The sequence below is a fragment of the Cuculus canorus genome, chromosome 6 (genome assembly GCF_017976375.1).
Source record: "Cuculus canorus isolate bCucCan1 chromosome 6, bCucCan1.pri, whole genome shotgun sequence".
Classification (NCBI taxonomy): domain Eukaryota; kingdom Metazoa; phylum Chordata; class Aves; order Cuculiformes; family Cuculidae; genus Cuculus; species Cuculus canorus.
The window spans coordinates 18335921-18352007 of NC_071406.1; the positions used below are offsets into that span (position 1 = coordinate 18335921).

At 37.7% G+C, this 16087-nt stretch overlaps 1 protein-coding gene across 4 annotated transcripts in view; it reads right to left on the minus strand.

Moving 5' to 3' along the window:
* Positions 1-16087, minus strand: part of RBMS1 (RNA binding motif single stranded interacting protein 1) — a 145842-nt gene that overhangs the window by 29439 nt on the left and 100316 nt on the right. For all 4 annotated transcript variants that reach the window (XM_054069604.1, XM_054069605.1, XM_054069603.1 and 1 more), the window contains exons 3-4: positions 7465-7523; positions 4569-4660 (exon numbers count right to left, since the gene is read on the minus strand). In XM_054069604.1, coding sequence (XP_053925579.1) covers positions 4569-4660; positions 7465-7523 — 151 coding nt within the window. The remainder of the gene's footprint in view (positions 1-4568; positions 4661-7464; positions 7524-16087) is intronic.

The window sequence follows — 16087 nt, forward strand, 5'->3', positions numbered from 1 at the left end:
ACCTGCTGTAGAAATCTGCTTGAGTCAGCTCCTGTTTGCCTGTCATCTGTTCTTTCGCATTCAGATGCCCAGATGCAGAATAAAAAAACCTGCAACATGCCTACCTTCTCCAGTTAGATTAAGTGCACCAGCTACCATGGTAACCTAAACTTATTTTCTTTCTTTACTCCGTAGGAATGAAAACCGATTTAATTCTCCAGAAGGCTGCCACAGTGGAGACAAGTACAAAAAGCAATACATTATTAAAAGTCATAAAAGTTATCTGTTTCTCATTTTTTGCTAACGCAAACCCATGCTCTTCATCAGCAGCATAAAGGGAGACTGCCTTTAATACATTATGTTTAATAGCTGTGGAAAAGACTTGATTTCTGTTACAGGGATGAGGACAAGTGGCTAAGCAACCTTTCCATCCCAGTAACCCTGCACCTACTGTACAATTCACACTTTATATAGTGTGACAGTTCATCTTTTCCAAATATGCTTAGGAAAAAGGCCACTTAAAATAACTTTAGAATCTTAAAAAAAAAGATCCTGCATTGAAATTATTGGAAAGAAAGATAAAGCTACCAGTACATGTGGAGTGCTTCAGAGTTCTGCCTTTGTAACCACTTGTGAAAAATACAAAGATTACAAATTCATGTCATCTCTGGGTTACAGAGGATGAATGTGAAATCAGACTATGGGTTAGTATTTATCACAAACTAAAAACAACCTCGACATAATGAGTTTCAAAGAGTTTGGTCTGTCACTGTGAGAGCCAGTAGGCCAATCCAGGAAACGGAAACTGTAAGAATAGTGGAAGAGTCAGTGTTGGTATGATGGTACAACATACTTTGCACTGTTATCACAGGCATCCTTCAACACAATTTGATTAACAAACAATTCTGAAGATGTCCCTAATTTTTTGCACCAGCCTAAAATATCTGAAATTTAGTCATTTGTTACTGTTACAACTAATACAATGTAAGCAAGAGCATCATAGTTAATTGTTTCAGTGGAAGTGAAAGATTTAAACAGGAGGTAATGATAACACTATGAATCTGAAGGCTTAAGACTGTGTGACTGTGGAGAAATCTTTCAATGTATAAACAATGAGTCTTCCCCTAAAAATGCACGTTACTACATGGAACAACATTCCTTGGCTAAAATTAATGAGTTTCATTGATTGTAGAAATCTTCCACACCCATGGATATATTTCATTATTATAAACAGCATACATTTACTAAAGGTAAGATTGTGCTCCCATAAGAAAAAAAAATTAGGAAAACAGAAGCAGGAAAAGAATGAATATAACTTGTTGAAGTTATAAATGATCTTATAGCAAAGATGTACACAGAGAAAAACTAAAAATCTTACATATAAGGAGACAGGATAGAGAAAAATGACAAAGGCAAGGTCTTTAGCAATAAAGTCTGGAGGATCAAGCTCATTCAGTCTACAGCAATTGTGTTGGATTTGGATGGTTAAATTATTTTAAAGGGAGGACACTACACTAATTTTAAGGACAGGGCTGAAATGCAATTGTGAGAAGACTACAATACACATTAATCCTTCTTACGGTCTGAAACTACATTGCAGACTCTTTGTAAAAAGTGGTAATTCCATACATAGAACAGTTGTAGTAGACATAAGCCTTTCACTATATTATCTTAGGAATCTGTTAATCTACCACTAGCTAGACAACATGCTTTGTCTTAGTCAAATGTTCCCAATTCCAACCTCAGAAAGAGCAGAATAACTAAGAACATAATGTTTCTTGAGCCATGGTCTGACACCAAGTTCCTTCACTGACGCCATCATCACGACATCTCCCAAGATATGGCCATTTCTCCACAAACAGTGACCCTCTAACAGATTTGACAGGATGTGGCCTGAAGCCATGTCCTGGGCCCCAGGCCCTCCCGGTCTGCTCAACAATAGCTGAAACATAGTGGACAAGACTATATTTTCCCCGAGTCAAGTCATTCTGGAAACAGATCACAAGTATAGCATAAGCTAGGAAAAACTCACAAAGTAAAATATTTGAAGTTATCTCTGCAAAACAAATAATAAAGGTTTTAATAAGTATAATCTGAAGCCTTTCTACTAAACTAGGATTTGCAGATGAACTTGCTGATGTGAACAATTTTTAACCCATTGACATATAGCTACATCAGGACACCACAGAAAAAGCGGTTTAAGGCAGCAAGCACCAGAACAAGCTTCAGCAATAACATTTTCCTTCCCCTTCAGCTGCTGTGGGTCAGGGACCATCTCCATATGGTCCTGAGACAGGCTGGCCGACACCCTGGGCACAGTGCAATAACAAGGCCTTCCCACACACAAATCCCGCCAACAGGCATTTCTTTCTCTTTAGAACTGAAGCAGTCATAGTGGTCAGTAAGGAAATCCACCGGCCAAACAGATGAGAAACTGTCTTCCAAATCTTCTTTGACATTCAGGCTGAAGCCTGAACAGTTTCACTGCAAGAAGACCACTTCAAGGCACAGGTGGAAACACGCGAAAGTATAAAATATTAAACACACAAAGACAAGTAAACTTCTGTAGCACCTTCCATGTGAAGAGTCTGATTTGCTAATCTTTGCCAAAACAACCGTAAGTGACTTAAATACTGGCAACTCCTGGTTTGGAGTGTCCACGTGGACATATGATTTTTCAGACAACAGGAGAGCAGCACTGCCCAGGGGAAAAAAAAAAAAAGCCAATAGCCCAAAATAGACAAAAATCAAAGCACTCAAACTCTTAGTCACTTGTGACTGTTTGTTGGGGTACTGTTCACTGGGTTGGTTTTGGGATTGTTTTCTTTAGTAATTCAAATACTCTGTCCATGTTAGGAAGCAGAACGACAAGTTTCATTGGAATGCAAATTCTGTAGTTAAAGATTTCCCACAGGTCAACAGGTTTGACACAGTGTCAGAAAAATCAATCAGAACTGTCAGGTGTTATGGTGGACAATTTTTCATTAATGCTAACAAAAAGAAATATTAGCAATGTTGCAACTGTCAGAGGAAATGTGTCATAAATATATAATATGGGAAAAATTAAGAAACTATTAATTACATTACTATAGTGAGTTATTAGAGCTTCTCCATCTACACAAGTCGACAATTAAATCAGACATCAAAATTCACTGGCAAAATGAATTTACCTGAGTTCACGTTCTCTTTTCTCCCCTCCTACCTAGACATTCTATACATAAGATGGCAGACAGAGGCTTTGAAAACTGTGGTGTATATTTTAAAGTGATTACTCAAAACCTAAATATTAATTAGAATGTTTTTATTAAGCATACATAAAACATAACAAAAAGAAAAAAAAACAAAAAAACCAACCAAACCTCAAGTGTTTTCCAGTGAGCATGTATGTTTGTATCATGGCTGTAATGAAACATGCATTAAGTATGAAACATATGGTTTCCATTTTGTTGCCCTGGAATCCATCCAAAGACATTTTATGTTGTTAGCTTAACTGTTCTCCTCAGCTAAGAAGCTGTGGAAAATATCTCATCTGAAAAAAATCTGTACCTAATGGAGAACTATAAAAGATTTGCTAGACCTTTATTTAAAAAAGTCTCAGAGATTATTATTACATTATTAGGGGTTTTTTTAATTAGAACATAAGTATCAAACTCAAAAACAATTGTTTTTAAGATGTAACACGAATTATATGAACAGATTATGTTGGTAATATTTTCTTTATTTACCAGATTTATAGTGGTGTTTATGGCATTCTACTGGAATTGGGCCATCTGACCTAACCAGAACGTGTGACAAAATCATTACTAACGTATCATCTCCCCAGTTTTGTACATTTGAGAAACTTATCGTATGCCAAAAAGAGCACTGCTCTAAAAATCACTTTTGGCTAATAACCAGTTTTAGAGGCAAGGATTAGTTAAAAAAAAAAAAAAGATCATATTTCTTTATTTTTAATAAAGCTTGAGTTTGCTTTGAGGCAGATAGGTTGTTGAAGAGTTGGCTAAGAATTTCAAGGCATCTATCATGAATGTCCAGATTTAAATTTTATTTAGGTTAACAGAAAATATACTAGGAAGGCTGAAGGCAAAGTCAAAAAGTTAAGTATTCCACATTGTGCATAAAAAAGTCATCCTCAAATTCTGATGCTGCTAACCTCAGTAACAACAAACAGGCAACATATAAAACCCTTCATACCTTTGTGCTGTAAACTATTCCAGCTATTGCCTTGTTCCAGGAATTAACATGTTGCATTTAAGCCATTAAGCCTGACTAAATTCTTATAATTTATTGCTAATCTTTCTTCTGATGAAGCCAATGGAAAAAATAGTATCATGAATAAATTGTTAAACCCAATCAGATGACTTTGGAGACTTTATCATACTATGTTCTTTATTTCATTAGTTGAGATGATTTGGGATATGGCCATGAAAGCCCTCATTTTGTTAACTTAATATATCATGTGGCTTGAGGATTGTGCTCTCTGTAAAGGGCCTGCAACTTGAAAATTCACACCGCCTATGCTCTGCTAATATACAAGCTTGTTTGTCTTCACAACCCATTGCAAGAATTAGCCAGCTATTTTAACTCACCTTTGCCATCTGTGCTTGGACTCCACTAGCCTTTAAAGCAGAAACTGCTTTCTGAGCAGCTGCTGGGCTATCAAAGTCAACAAAACCGTAACCTGAAATATAAAACATATTTCTTTAACAAGACAACAAACAGCTCATAATCAAACAGTTCATATTCTACTAGCACAGTTATCCAATACAATTTTCTAGCTGGTGAAGAAGGACAATTCGAACTTCAAAGTTCTTCGTATGGTCCCAAAAAACCCATCTAACAAAGTCCTTCAACCTCAAACTGCTGGGACCTACCCTAGTGAAACCAATCAACTTGCATGCCCACTCACTATCAGAATTTTGCCTGAATTGCTAACAAGTAGTATGGTGGTCTGCTTTGTGTAAGCTGGTATGAATTTTCTACGAGCAAATGTGACACCATCTTCATAGAGATCACTAACAAAAGCATAATCTCTTAATTTTTTTAAACTAAATTCTTTGTCCAGTTTGAATAAATGAACAATATGCCTCTAAGTTACATGTCACTTACTCAAAGCTGGGAGAGGAATTCAGTTTAAAAGACACATCTACTGCATCATAACCCAATTTTTGGTGAAGTAGTTACTTCAATGCATACACAGAAAATAGTTATATTTTAAAAGTGAGTGAAAACTCAGCTTCAGAGAAATCAAGTGAATTTTTCCCATTGTTGTTAATGAAACTAGAATGTAAAACATTGTCCTGAAAGCATTTTCTATGCCGTATAATGCAATCTTTAAACATTAAAGTAAACCCAAAGTTAATGACAATGATTTCCGTATGTTTGCAGTAACTTCTTTTCTTATTCTGAACACCGAAGTATAGCTAGTGGATTCCAAGACATCGGAACAGCAATATACCTTGGCCTTTAGAGATGCTGACTTTATAGGCTGGGATTTTTAATGCAACCTGGGAGTTTGATGCTCAAGTCACACCAAAAGGCAGTCACAGTTTGGAAGCTACTTCCCCTAGATGTTACTGCAAACCTCATTCTACATTTTTCAACCCTCTTCGTTCCCACCAATGAATAGCCTCAAATATTAAATAAATCTCTTTCCAGTGTCTAAGTCAAGCTAAAAGAAAAGAAACAAAAACCCCAACAATTAAGAAAGCTCTAATGGACTTATTTCTTCTGAAGTTAATAGTATTCTCTTACAGTATGTCTATACTAAGGGAAAAAAGCTTGTGTAAAGATAGACCTGAACCAGCTTTAAAGTTCTTAACTCAGGAAAAACAATTTGAGCAGCCTTGTACATCAGTCCAAGCTTATTTAACCTGCCAAGAAGCTAAAGAAAGCAGCATATTGTTCTGTGTAACATGTGGTGTTGCGGACTGTTAAATCTTGACATGAAACAGAGTGAATTAGCTCATATCAAGTTTTGTGCTGCCAAGGCAAAACTAGCTTTCCATACCCAAAACTAGTTTTACATGACAGCCCAGGTTATCAACACCACCACACTGCAGGGTGTAATAGACAAGGTTACATACTGACACCATGCATGCCATCAAAGCCGGCTTTGCCATCTTCTAGATGATACATAAACTCAGTTACTTGTTGCTCCAATTAGTTTAAATTCTATGGTGTGCTTTTTTGGCAAGAGCCACAGATACTGACAATGTTTTGGTTAAATTCCAGTTAGATAGCTGCATTCTGCCTACTTATGTTCCTACTGCAAATTCAACGACATGCAGTGAGCTTCCCTGCAGCCCTAACTTGCTGTATATTGTTAGAGCAGATTGTTAAGTTATTGCTTTTCAATAGCAAGATTTAAAACGTACATTGGAAAAGTCAACTTAAATCTCTTAAAGCATTAATGTCAGAATTTCTGTATCACTGACAGAGATATAAAGTCTCCCAGAACTGAGGGAATAGACAGAATAAATCATTTAAGTGTTATCGTAAGTTTTAATGAATTAAAATAATTGAAAAGGGCATCTGCTCCTTTCTAGTTAAAATATACACAGATGACATCTGCATGCAAGCTGGGGGCGGGGAATCTAGAAATTTCTATTTCCAAACTGTCAGCATCTCTTTAATTTCTTAAGAAAGGGAGGTAAGAACCTATGTCACTGCACCGTTTCCAAGTTCTGCACAAAAACTGCATCTCAATGAACAATGAAATCTCCTCTCCTGCCTCTGCCTATCAGCTTTATGCTCATTCATGAGCTTTACGCTTATTAACACTGCTAAATCAGCTGACAATTCTTTGCTTTGCTTAGAAATTATCCTCTTAATTGTGTAAAAAAAAAAAACTGAACTCTGATATTTCAGTGTCTGCTACCACACCTTCTCCCACCATACGCGCTGCTGGGATATGATCTCACTGTAATTGATGTACCCAGATCATCTAAAGGACTTCCAATATTTTTTCCAGCTGCAATTACTTTGGTGAAAATGAACCCTCTCTTTGCTCCCTGTAAGTTCAATTGTATATAACAAAACACAGTTACAAGGCTGGAACAAGTAATTAAGTACTGCTTTAAACTACTCTAATCAATGGGGCCGATTTCCATAATATGTGATTTTTTTCAGATGCTTAGTACAGTTGAATGGTCTTCTGCAAGCTTCCATAGTTTCTTCAGGCAAAAGGGGAAAAGCTGCCTTAACTCCATTTTTGTTTTTAAAATAGAGGCAAACTGCCAGCCAGCACTGTGCATGTCAGCTTCACTCCAGCTTGGCTGCACCACTGACACAGGCTGTCTGCCAGCTCCACTGGAAGCAAATGTATTGAATACACTGACTGTGGGCAAGAATAAGACTCGTTTAGGAATAAGAATGGAATTAAAAAGAAAAAAGTTGAAAGCACTTGAAAATTCAACATCAGTGTATCTTAAAGAATCAATCAGGACTTTCAGGTGAATGTAATATAAGGGCAAACACACATACCTTTGCATTTGTTTGTTGTCTTATCCAAAATAGCCTTCGTGGATACAATTTTCCCATATCTAAAAAGGATCATACGTATGTAAGGAAAATGAGGAAAAAACATCCTAATAAAACAGATATCCAAGTCACATTATTTTATATCCTACTACCTTCACTTTTAACAAAACAGAATGTATACATATATATATACACACTATAGGATTATATACACTATATAATTGTATAATGAAAACTCATTCATAGATAGAAGTGATAAAAACCAAAACAAAGCAAGCCAGAGAAAAAGTCCTTTACCAAAAAGAATACAACACAGTTAAAATCCTGGTACATAAATGAAACCACGTTTTAGACATAAGCTTGGGCTCTCTCAGTGTATATAACAGATAAAGCAGACAAACCGCCTTGTCAGTGCTAGGCTTCCTATCTAACATGGTACAAGGGGAAGAAAAAACCCAAACCCTTAGGTATCTCTTTCCCACACACAGTGAAAAAGATTAAAACCTCTATTCTAGAAGGTGACGTGCAATTAAGATTTATGAAAGCTGATCAGCAAAGGTAGACAAGAATTTTCTGTATTTTTGAAGTGGGAAATTGAAATGCAAACAATTCCAACTAAAATCAAAACATTCCTTAGGAAAGTTTCAGTTTTCTTTTTTTTTTTAAAAAGGAAAACATACACATTCCCTGTTCCTCAGCTTCCCAATAACTGCGCAGCCCAGATGCCAACCTGATCCACAGTCCAAAGGTGAGCACTCAGAGATCTAAGAGCAACTAAGCTTGGGAAACAGGCAGACAGCAATCCCAGCCATAAGCACACTTCTGAAATGCCCTTCAAAGTTTATCAGTATTAGGGTTTTTGATCAAATTTAGAGTAGAATTTGTCACTGCTAGTGAAAATAGCAATTTTCCTTGGAAGTCAAATCCAGTTTCAATTTAAAATAAGCACTTCCTATGGCCTGCACCAGCAGCAGAATTGGAAACTGAGCACAGGTTTCTCATGTTCTTTACTACAACCTCCTCTGTTTGCCTGTGAAACACATTTGGTACAGTGTTTTGAGTATACAAGAGAGAAAGGATGCAAAATCAGTTTGCTTTCACATGAGAATATAATGTAACTTCTTACATTAACAGATACACCTAAGCACTGTGTGCCTAAAGGTTCTTTATCATTGCACAAGACCCCAAAATGAACTGAAAATCATGAGAAATGTTATCAGCGTAACAAAGTGGAATTTGGCAAAGAATGAAGTATTCCCAGTTCACCTGGGAAATGTAACTTCAAGAGAGTATCACTTCAAAAAGATATTATTTCAAAAGACAACTCAATTTCTGCAGTAGCTCTATTAGTCTCAAAAGTTCTTCAAAATACATAAGAAGCCTAATAAAGTTAGGCTTAGTTAGAGTTCTCAAATAACTTCACGTGTGAAGTGATAGTTACTCAAGGATGAAGCCTACTTGCAAAGTACTTTCCCCTAAAGAACATTCAAATACAGGTTTCAGTGTAGTTATCACTCTGTGATCAGTTTCGAGCATCTTCAGTTTATTCAGTGAGTTACTGTATGGCTTCAAGTAGTTGTAAGGGAGTAAACCTGGGACAGTAGCCACCAGGTGTTGGCTTTTCTAGTGTATCTGAAATTGTGAGCATCTACATTGATATAAAATAGAACTATCCATCTATAGCCTAAAAATGTACACGTGTCAATGATCAGTGCATACCTAAATATATTACTCTACAAGCTGTAATAAAGCAATATAAATTGTGCCTAATAGTTGGAGCAGGTACTTCCTTATTAATGCCACTTATTTCCCAAACGTGTCATTCCATTTAGAAAACTCTATACCTTGGTAAGTCAATACTTTTGAAATATTCTCCAGAATTTTTCAGAGCATAGAGTAAACATACATGTTACAAATGAGAGAGGCAAACTGTTCAGGGACAGTGCTCTTCAAGATCCACTGAATTCGAGTCCCAGGTCACTTGTACCCAGTATTGTATTTCATGTCCAGCATTCTCCATGCCTTATCAGCTTTACTAAGCTTCTTAAAGCGAAGAGCTACATAATCTTTAGCGGGAAGAATTCCCTGAAGGATGGTCTTGTCACCACTGCTGTTTCAGTTCTTCAAAGTGTAGAAAGTAATGGTGTTAAAAACCTCAGCACTGATTATCTATGTAAATGAAGTAACTGCAACCCTCAGCCAGTTTGCTCACAGAGAGGAGTCGGGGACTGGCTATGGATGGTGCTGGCCCACAGATGCTGACACACATCAGCCCATAAACATGTGTCTGTACGTCTGTTCTTTAAAACCACTTCATGGACCATCTTCCAATGTGCAAGAATGCTAGTGATTTAATTCACTGCCCTACATAGCACAGCTCCTGCAAAGAACCAGCTGCCATGGAAGACTGCCAAGAAGTCTCAGCAGTGTGAGTCTAGGAACGATTCGGAGAACCAGTATAACAATAGCAGCTATCACCAGGATTTCTCCTACAATTTTCCTTGTGAATACTCCTCCCAAGTGCTAGCTCTCTACTCACGCCATGAAGCACAGACAAGCAGTTTATCCCAATATCAGAGGAAATTACTCCTTCCAGTTCCTCATAAGTGCTTCCTTCAAACGACAACTGTCACGAAAACCTACTTCCTTCCTCCTGAATGCTGCTCTCCTAATACTGCTGCCACTATAGGCTCCTGCGTTCAACTGCTCATTTTTAAGGTGCGTCTGCAATCAAGACCCACCAGAAATCAATGAGCTATGAAACAGACTAGTGCAAATGAGTATGTATTGCCTGCTTACAGAAAAAGGAATGTAGCAAGCAAGAGAAAACTTATATTCCGAAGATGTTTATGATGTTAGGTCTTGCCTGAAGACCATCATTCCTCTCAATGCCCAAGCATACCTAGCTGTCTTAGGTATCCCTCTTAGGCTACTCTTCTGCTCCAAAGCCTTACTGCCTGCTTCGCGAGACTTGCTACCTAAGGCAGAGCACATACCACAGAACCACAAGGTTGGAAAAGACCTCCTGGATCATCCAGTCCGATCATTCCTAACAACCACTAAACCACGCCCCTAAGTATCTCATCCACCCGTGTTTTAAACACCTCCAGGGATGGTGACTCCACCACCTCCCTGGGCAGCCTCTGCCAGTGCCCAATGACCTTTTCTGTGAAAAACTTTTTCCTGATATCCAGTCTGAACCTCCCGTGGCGCAGCTTGAGGCCACTCCCCCTTGTCCTGTCCCCTGTCACTTGGGAGAAGAGGCCAGCTCCCTCCTCTCTACAACCTCCTTTCAGGTAGTTGTAGAGAGCAATAAGGTCTCCCCTCAGCCTCTTCTTCTCAAGACTAAACAACCCCAGTTCCCTCAGCCGCTCCTCATAAGACTTGTTCTCCAGCCCCTCCACCAGCTTCGTTGCTCTTCTCTGGACACGCTCCTGAGCCTCAACATCCTTCTTGGAGCAAGGGGCCCAGAACATCTCTCATGTTTGGCAGAATCACTTCTACAATGATCGAGATTGCTCATTTCCTCTTCTCTGAGGCAATCTTTTTAAATATGCTTTCTTTCAAATCAGTGCTAATCTTTAGAAGTAACAGCTAATCTGGTTGGTGACAAGCAACCAGGCATTCCTTATTAAGTAATTATTTTTCTCCCAAAACTAACACCAAATGAATATTCAGCAGCAATAAAAAAAGGGGGGTTGGGGTTTTATTGTTTTGGGGTTTTTTTCTTTTTTTGAGGGTGGATGTGCACATTCTTTTTTTAGTCTCAATTATCTTCAGAGATAGGAAAGATGTTTTCAGCTTTGCATCTCTCTTCTGTACAGCACGTGCACCAATGTCAACTAACACATTAAAGAAGAGAGGGTTCGGGTAAGAGGCAAATAATTGCCATGGTGCACAGGTTACGGGATTAAAAGGAGTATGTTTACTCGTAACAGTCTGCATACGAGTGTACAAGCTATTGTTATACTACAGAACACCAATACAAAGGTATATTTGGATATAAGATAAAGAAGAAACTTCATAAAAAGCCAAGTTAGGAAGATAGGCAATACGGCTACTTAATAGAATAATGCTTACTGCTGCACATTACACACTCTTTGTGCAGAAATTAAAGGGTAACCCCACCTACTCAGTTGCCCTAAGAATATCTACTGCCAGGCAACATGAATGTCAAACCACAGCACTGTACCTTTATCTTAGATGCTTTTGAAGTGGAGGGCTTGAAGCAAAGCATGAACATACACTCTTCTAAAATCACATTGTTCAGCAACACAGTCAAACCCAGTGCAAATAATCACACAGACCGATTTATTACAAATAACTAGGAATAATTTCAACATTTAAAATATCTCTGAAGCCTAATTTTGGTGACCTCTGTGACGATGAAAGAAAAGGGTCCTTAGAAAGTTAAGTACACAGAACAAACCAAACCAGTGTTTATTTTTCTCCCTTTGTACATCTACTAGTATAATGAACATACTTGCAAATGCAAAGGTGATAAGATGCCATCATAAGGAAGAAAAAGAATGGAGAAAGAAATAGCTTGAAGTCTCTGCCACAAGTGCTATTTTGAGTGTTGAAAGTACTTACCTGTGTGTGCATTAGGGGAGGTACAATAAGAACAGGCAGTGAGAGGCTTGATAGAGGTTGTCTGGAATGAATTGTTCAAATCTTTGCCCACAATGGCTTAACATAATATACTTCATACCACCAAGCTCACAGTTCTTCCCTTTGTAGTACTTCGGACTGCCTTCCAGCTTGTGCAGTGAAGGGTTTCTCTACCACCTGACGCTGACTCAGACACTACCATGCCACAAGGATCTCTGCTACCACAGAAAGTCGTGACCTTTTAGAGCTGCTTAGGTCTTCCAACCTGAACTGCTCAGACCTTTGTGTTCAAGATGAAGACTCTTTCCCTAAGTCCAGTCTAGCTGTAAAAAGAGCATTCCAAGAGATCCTGTTGTTATCCCCTGAATTACTGTAGTACTGTCAGAACTCTTTTGCTATGCAGAAACATTGCTGCATATCTTCTGTGTTTATTCTAGATTAATTTATGCATCTTAGCATCTTATCACTGCCCTTCATGGAATGCTCTTTATTTCTAAGAGCCAGAATCACATGGTAAAAATTAGGCATGGATTTCATAACATGTAAGTGGCTCTGAGTACATGAATTCACTATCAGGTGGAACTGTGAAAGGAAAAAGAATCTGGCTAAACACAAATTTCAGCAGGGAGCCAGTATTCTCACCAGGTGACCCAAAGACAAGAGAGAACAAACCAAACAGGCAAATCCAGCAAGGAAGGTCATGTGGGAGAGCAGATCAGTTTCCTAAAATACATTGCAGTTTCTGAATGTATCAACATAAAAAATAAACCTTACTTTAGACTAGGTTGCATAACTAGAACAAAATAGACAAAGCAAATACTTCCAAAGAAATTCCTGTATATTAACACTAAAAAGAACATGTGGGTGAGGGTGCTTAGTTAGTAAATTAGCTTTTTTTACAAAAACAAAATTGTTTAAATAAATCAACAAATAAAAAAAAAAAAGGATACCACTTCCTTATTCAAGCATAGTTTTATTCAGCACACAATATGGCCAGTGGGCACTTTGCATGTGCTCTAAATGTGGCAAATTCCTGCTTCAAAGAGAATATACTATCCTTCAGTATGACCCTAAATAAATGCACATAAAAAACACTGACTTCTGCAAATCAGTAATGTGCAACTTTTAAGACAGCATCCTCACATTCCCACGAAGTATTCTATTTTGAACAGTATGACATTTACGTGAAACTAGTAGTCTTAATAGCCAAGTCCCCACCCCAGTGGGAGGCCCCACCAAGGCCCCCACTTGCTGAGTATGTGGAATCCCAACCCATTCATCTTGACTGAGACCTGAAGAGAAGGTACCTAAGTAGTCCATGGGAAGGCATCAACTATGCTGTAGTTCTCAGCTCCTCTATACCACCTGTGCAAATGAAAGAAAGAAAATTCCCTGTAACTGAAGAAAAGAGTCAAGGGAGTTGTCAGCAAGAGCTTACTTGGTACAGCTGGCTCCCATACCTCACTACTCTTCCAGTGTTTTGGGCACTTCTAAGCCAACAGCACAGCCAAGGGAACATAATCAGCCCCGGCAATCTTTTCCACGGGATCCAAAAACCACCTCTGAGCAGTATAAAAGGTTTTAGCTGGCTCCTATACCTCACTCTTTCTGCTGCTGCTTGGGAAACTAGTATACTGAACCTTAAGCTCTTGCTCCCTTTTAAGCTAAGATAAACACAGGGAGTTTTTATTTCTCCATTTATCAAATTTTCAATTTCACAATAAGGGAAATTTCAGAAAATTATTATCAGTACAATACTGCTAGTCCTTGTGATAACCTACTCTAATCCTGCTATTATGGGTAAATGTTCTCTAACAAAAACTTGATGAAATTTATTCAATCCAGCAGAATACTGAGCTTGGAGAACAGAACCAAACCATATGGTTTCCATTTTTAAATTCTTCTTCACCACATCTATGCCCTAGTGTAGAAGGAGACACTGCTGAGAACATTTTGTTCGTATTTTGTTTTCTGTTGTTGGAAGACATGCGGTTCTTTGAGAAACTTCTTGGAATCACTCAGTTGCTTTATGGTCATTATGAACCTAAAGATTTGCTACCAGAACATAATTAGTTAAACTTTATATAAACAGCTGCAGTTATACTTTCTTATTTTTATTTGCACCGTTAAACGGTATGTATGATCTAACTTAGCAGAAATCGTGTTTTGAAATTGTTATCCATTTGCTAATTTACATGGTTCAGCAAAATCTCCTATTCAAGCACTGGGTTAATCAACTCTGCCAGATGTGCCCCGTTTCAGGCAGTGGATCATATTTTTCACAATGTACAAAATAGGACTTCCTTATGAACCTAAATTAAAGTTAGGGCACTGCTATGACATTCTGTCAAATGCTCATGTGGTTTTGACACAAAGCTAGTTCATTTCTTTCTTATTAATTGTTCCTTTGACTCTCTGGTACTTCAGTGAAAGATGGTATTTTCAAAATATCCAAATAGTCCTCATTTTCATTTTTTATTGTATTACTTGGGACATTAAAAACACCTCAAGCAAGTCAGAATTTATAATTATGAAAGCCATATACCGGGGCTTTTTTGACAAAATGACTAAAATTATATTTTGTCCATTAATGTAAGGACTATTTTTTGATGAGCTGGATCTGTGTACTACAAAAAAAAAAATAAAAACAAAAAACCAAAACCAAATACCTCCAATCCCACCCCAAACCCCCTGCCCCACGGATCTTTGGTTTTACTGACAATCCAGTAGTCTCACGTACTGCTGTAAATTCTTCACAAGATCAAGAAAGCTTTCTTCACAACCTATCTACCTTTAACTCCTTATTTCAGTTTTGCATATTTATGTTTTCAATAAGAATCAGTGGATAAAAGTATCTATCATTACCGATGCAATTACCAATACTAATGCAAAATAGTATTACTTTGGTACAACCTTTTTTCAGGCTCAGTGAGTTACAATTGCAGATTTCACTGACGAGTAATCTAAAGTAGCAAAACCAGATGCAAAACCAGATATACTATCAGCTTATACATTTATCCACACTTAGAAGAGCAGATGCTCAGCATAACAGACATACACAATTTGGTGAAGTGTGAACAAATGCCTCCTCAGTTTCTTGGACAGTATTCATCTTAACAGATAAAAAGCAGTATTTTCCGAACACGTTTGGTTTATAGTGTACAGGCTCTACACAAATATAACTACTCCACAGCTAAAAAGTACCAGAACTGAAAACTCTAATACACAGCAAAGCGACACATAGGAAGATTTTAGAGATAATTCTTTTTCAGCCACCCATTTTGTTTTTTTAAGAGTAGTTATTTCCTGCTTTAGCCAACGATGAGCTGTGGGGATAGGGAAGAAATGTTTTTAGAATCAGGAAATGTTTACTTCCTCTTGCTCTGTAGAGATGCAAATAATCTCTATCCATTCCTTAGTAGCTGACTGAAAGTCAAAGGCAAAAGTCCTGTTACCATCCTACACCTATTTTTTGGGACATTTTGCAAAGGTCTTTCAATCAGTATGCTCCTTTGTGCACAACAAATTGATTATCTTAAAAGCCCAACCCACCGTACAATGCCATTTCATTTAGCACAATGGAGGAAAATTCCTTTTTTTAGTATCTCTTAGTATTTAAAATGTTTAAGACATATTAGAGCTGACACTAAAACAGCGCGTTCCTAATGCAGCCTTCTAGTCTGTGCTAAACCAACAGATTTCCAATTCCCTGCAGAGATATTTTCTCTGTCAGTCTTAAATCAACAAATAAAGTAATAGCATGTTTGTTTAGTTTTACTTTATAAGGTTAGGAATGTTGTAATATCGGGGAAAAAAGCAGTTATTCCTCAGTACTATGATGACACAATCGCGAAGAAAGAAGAAAAAAAAAAATCCACAAAGGCTACCCCACCAGAAAAAAAAAAAAAAAGAAGCTTTTGAGGATGGAGGGGAAGGCTCTCATATTCTCCCCTGGCACACATCGTGAAGAATTCAACTGGTGCTACTTTGAGAAAAGCACAACAGCAGTAGAATT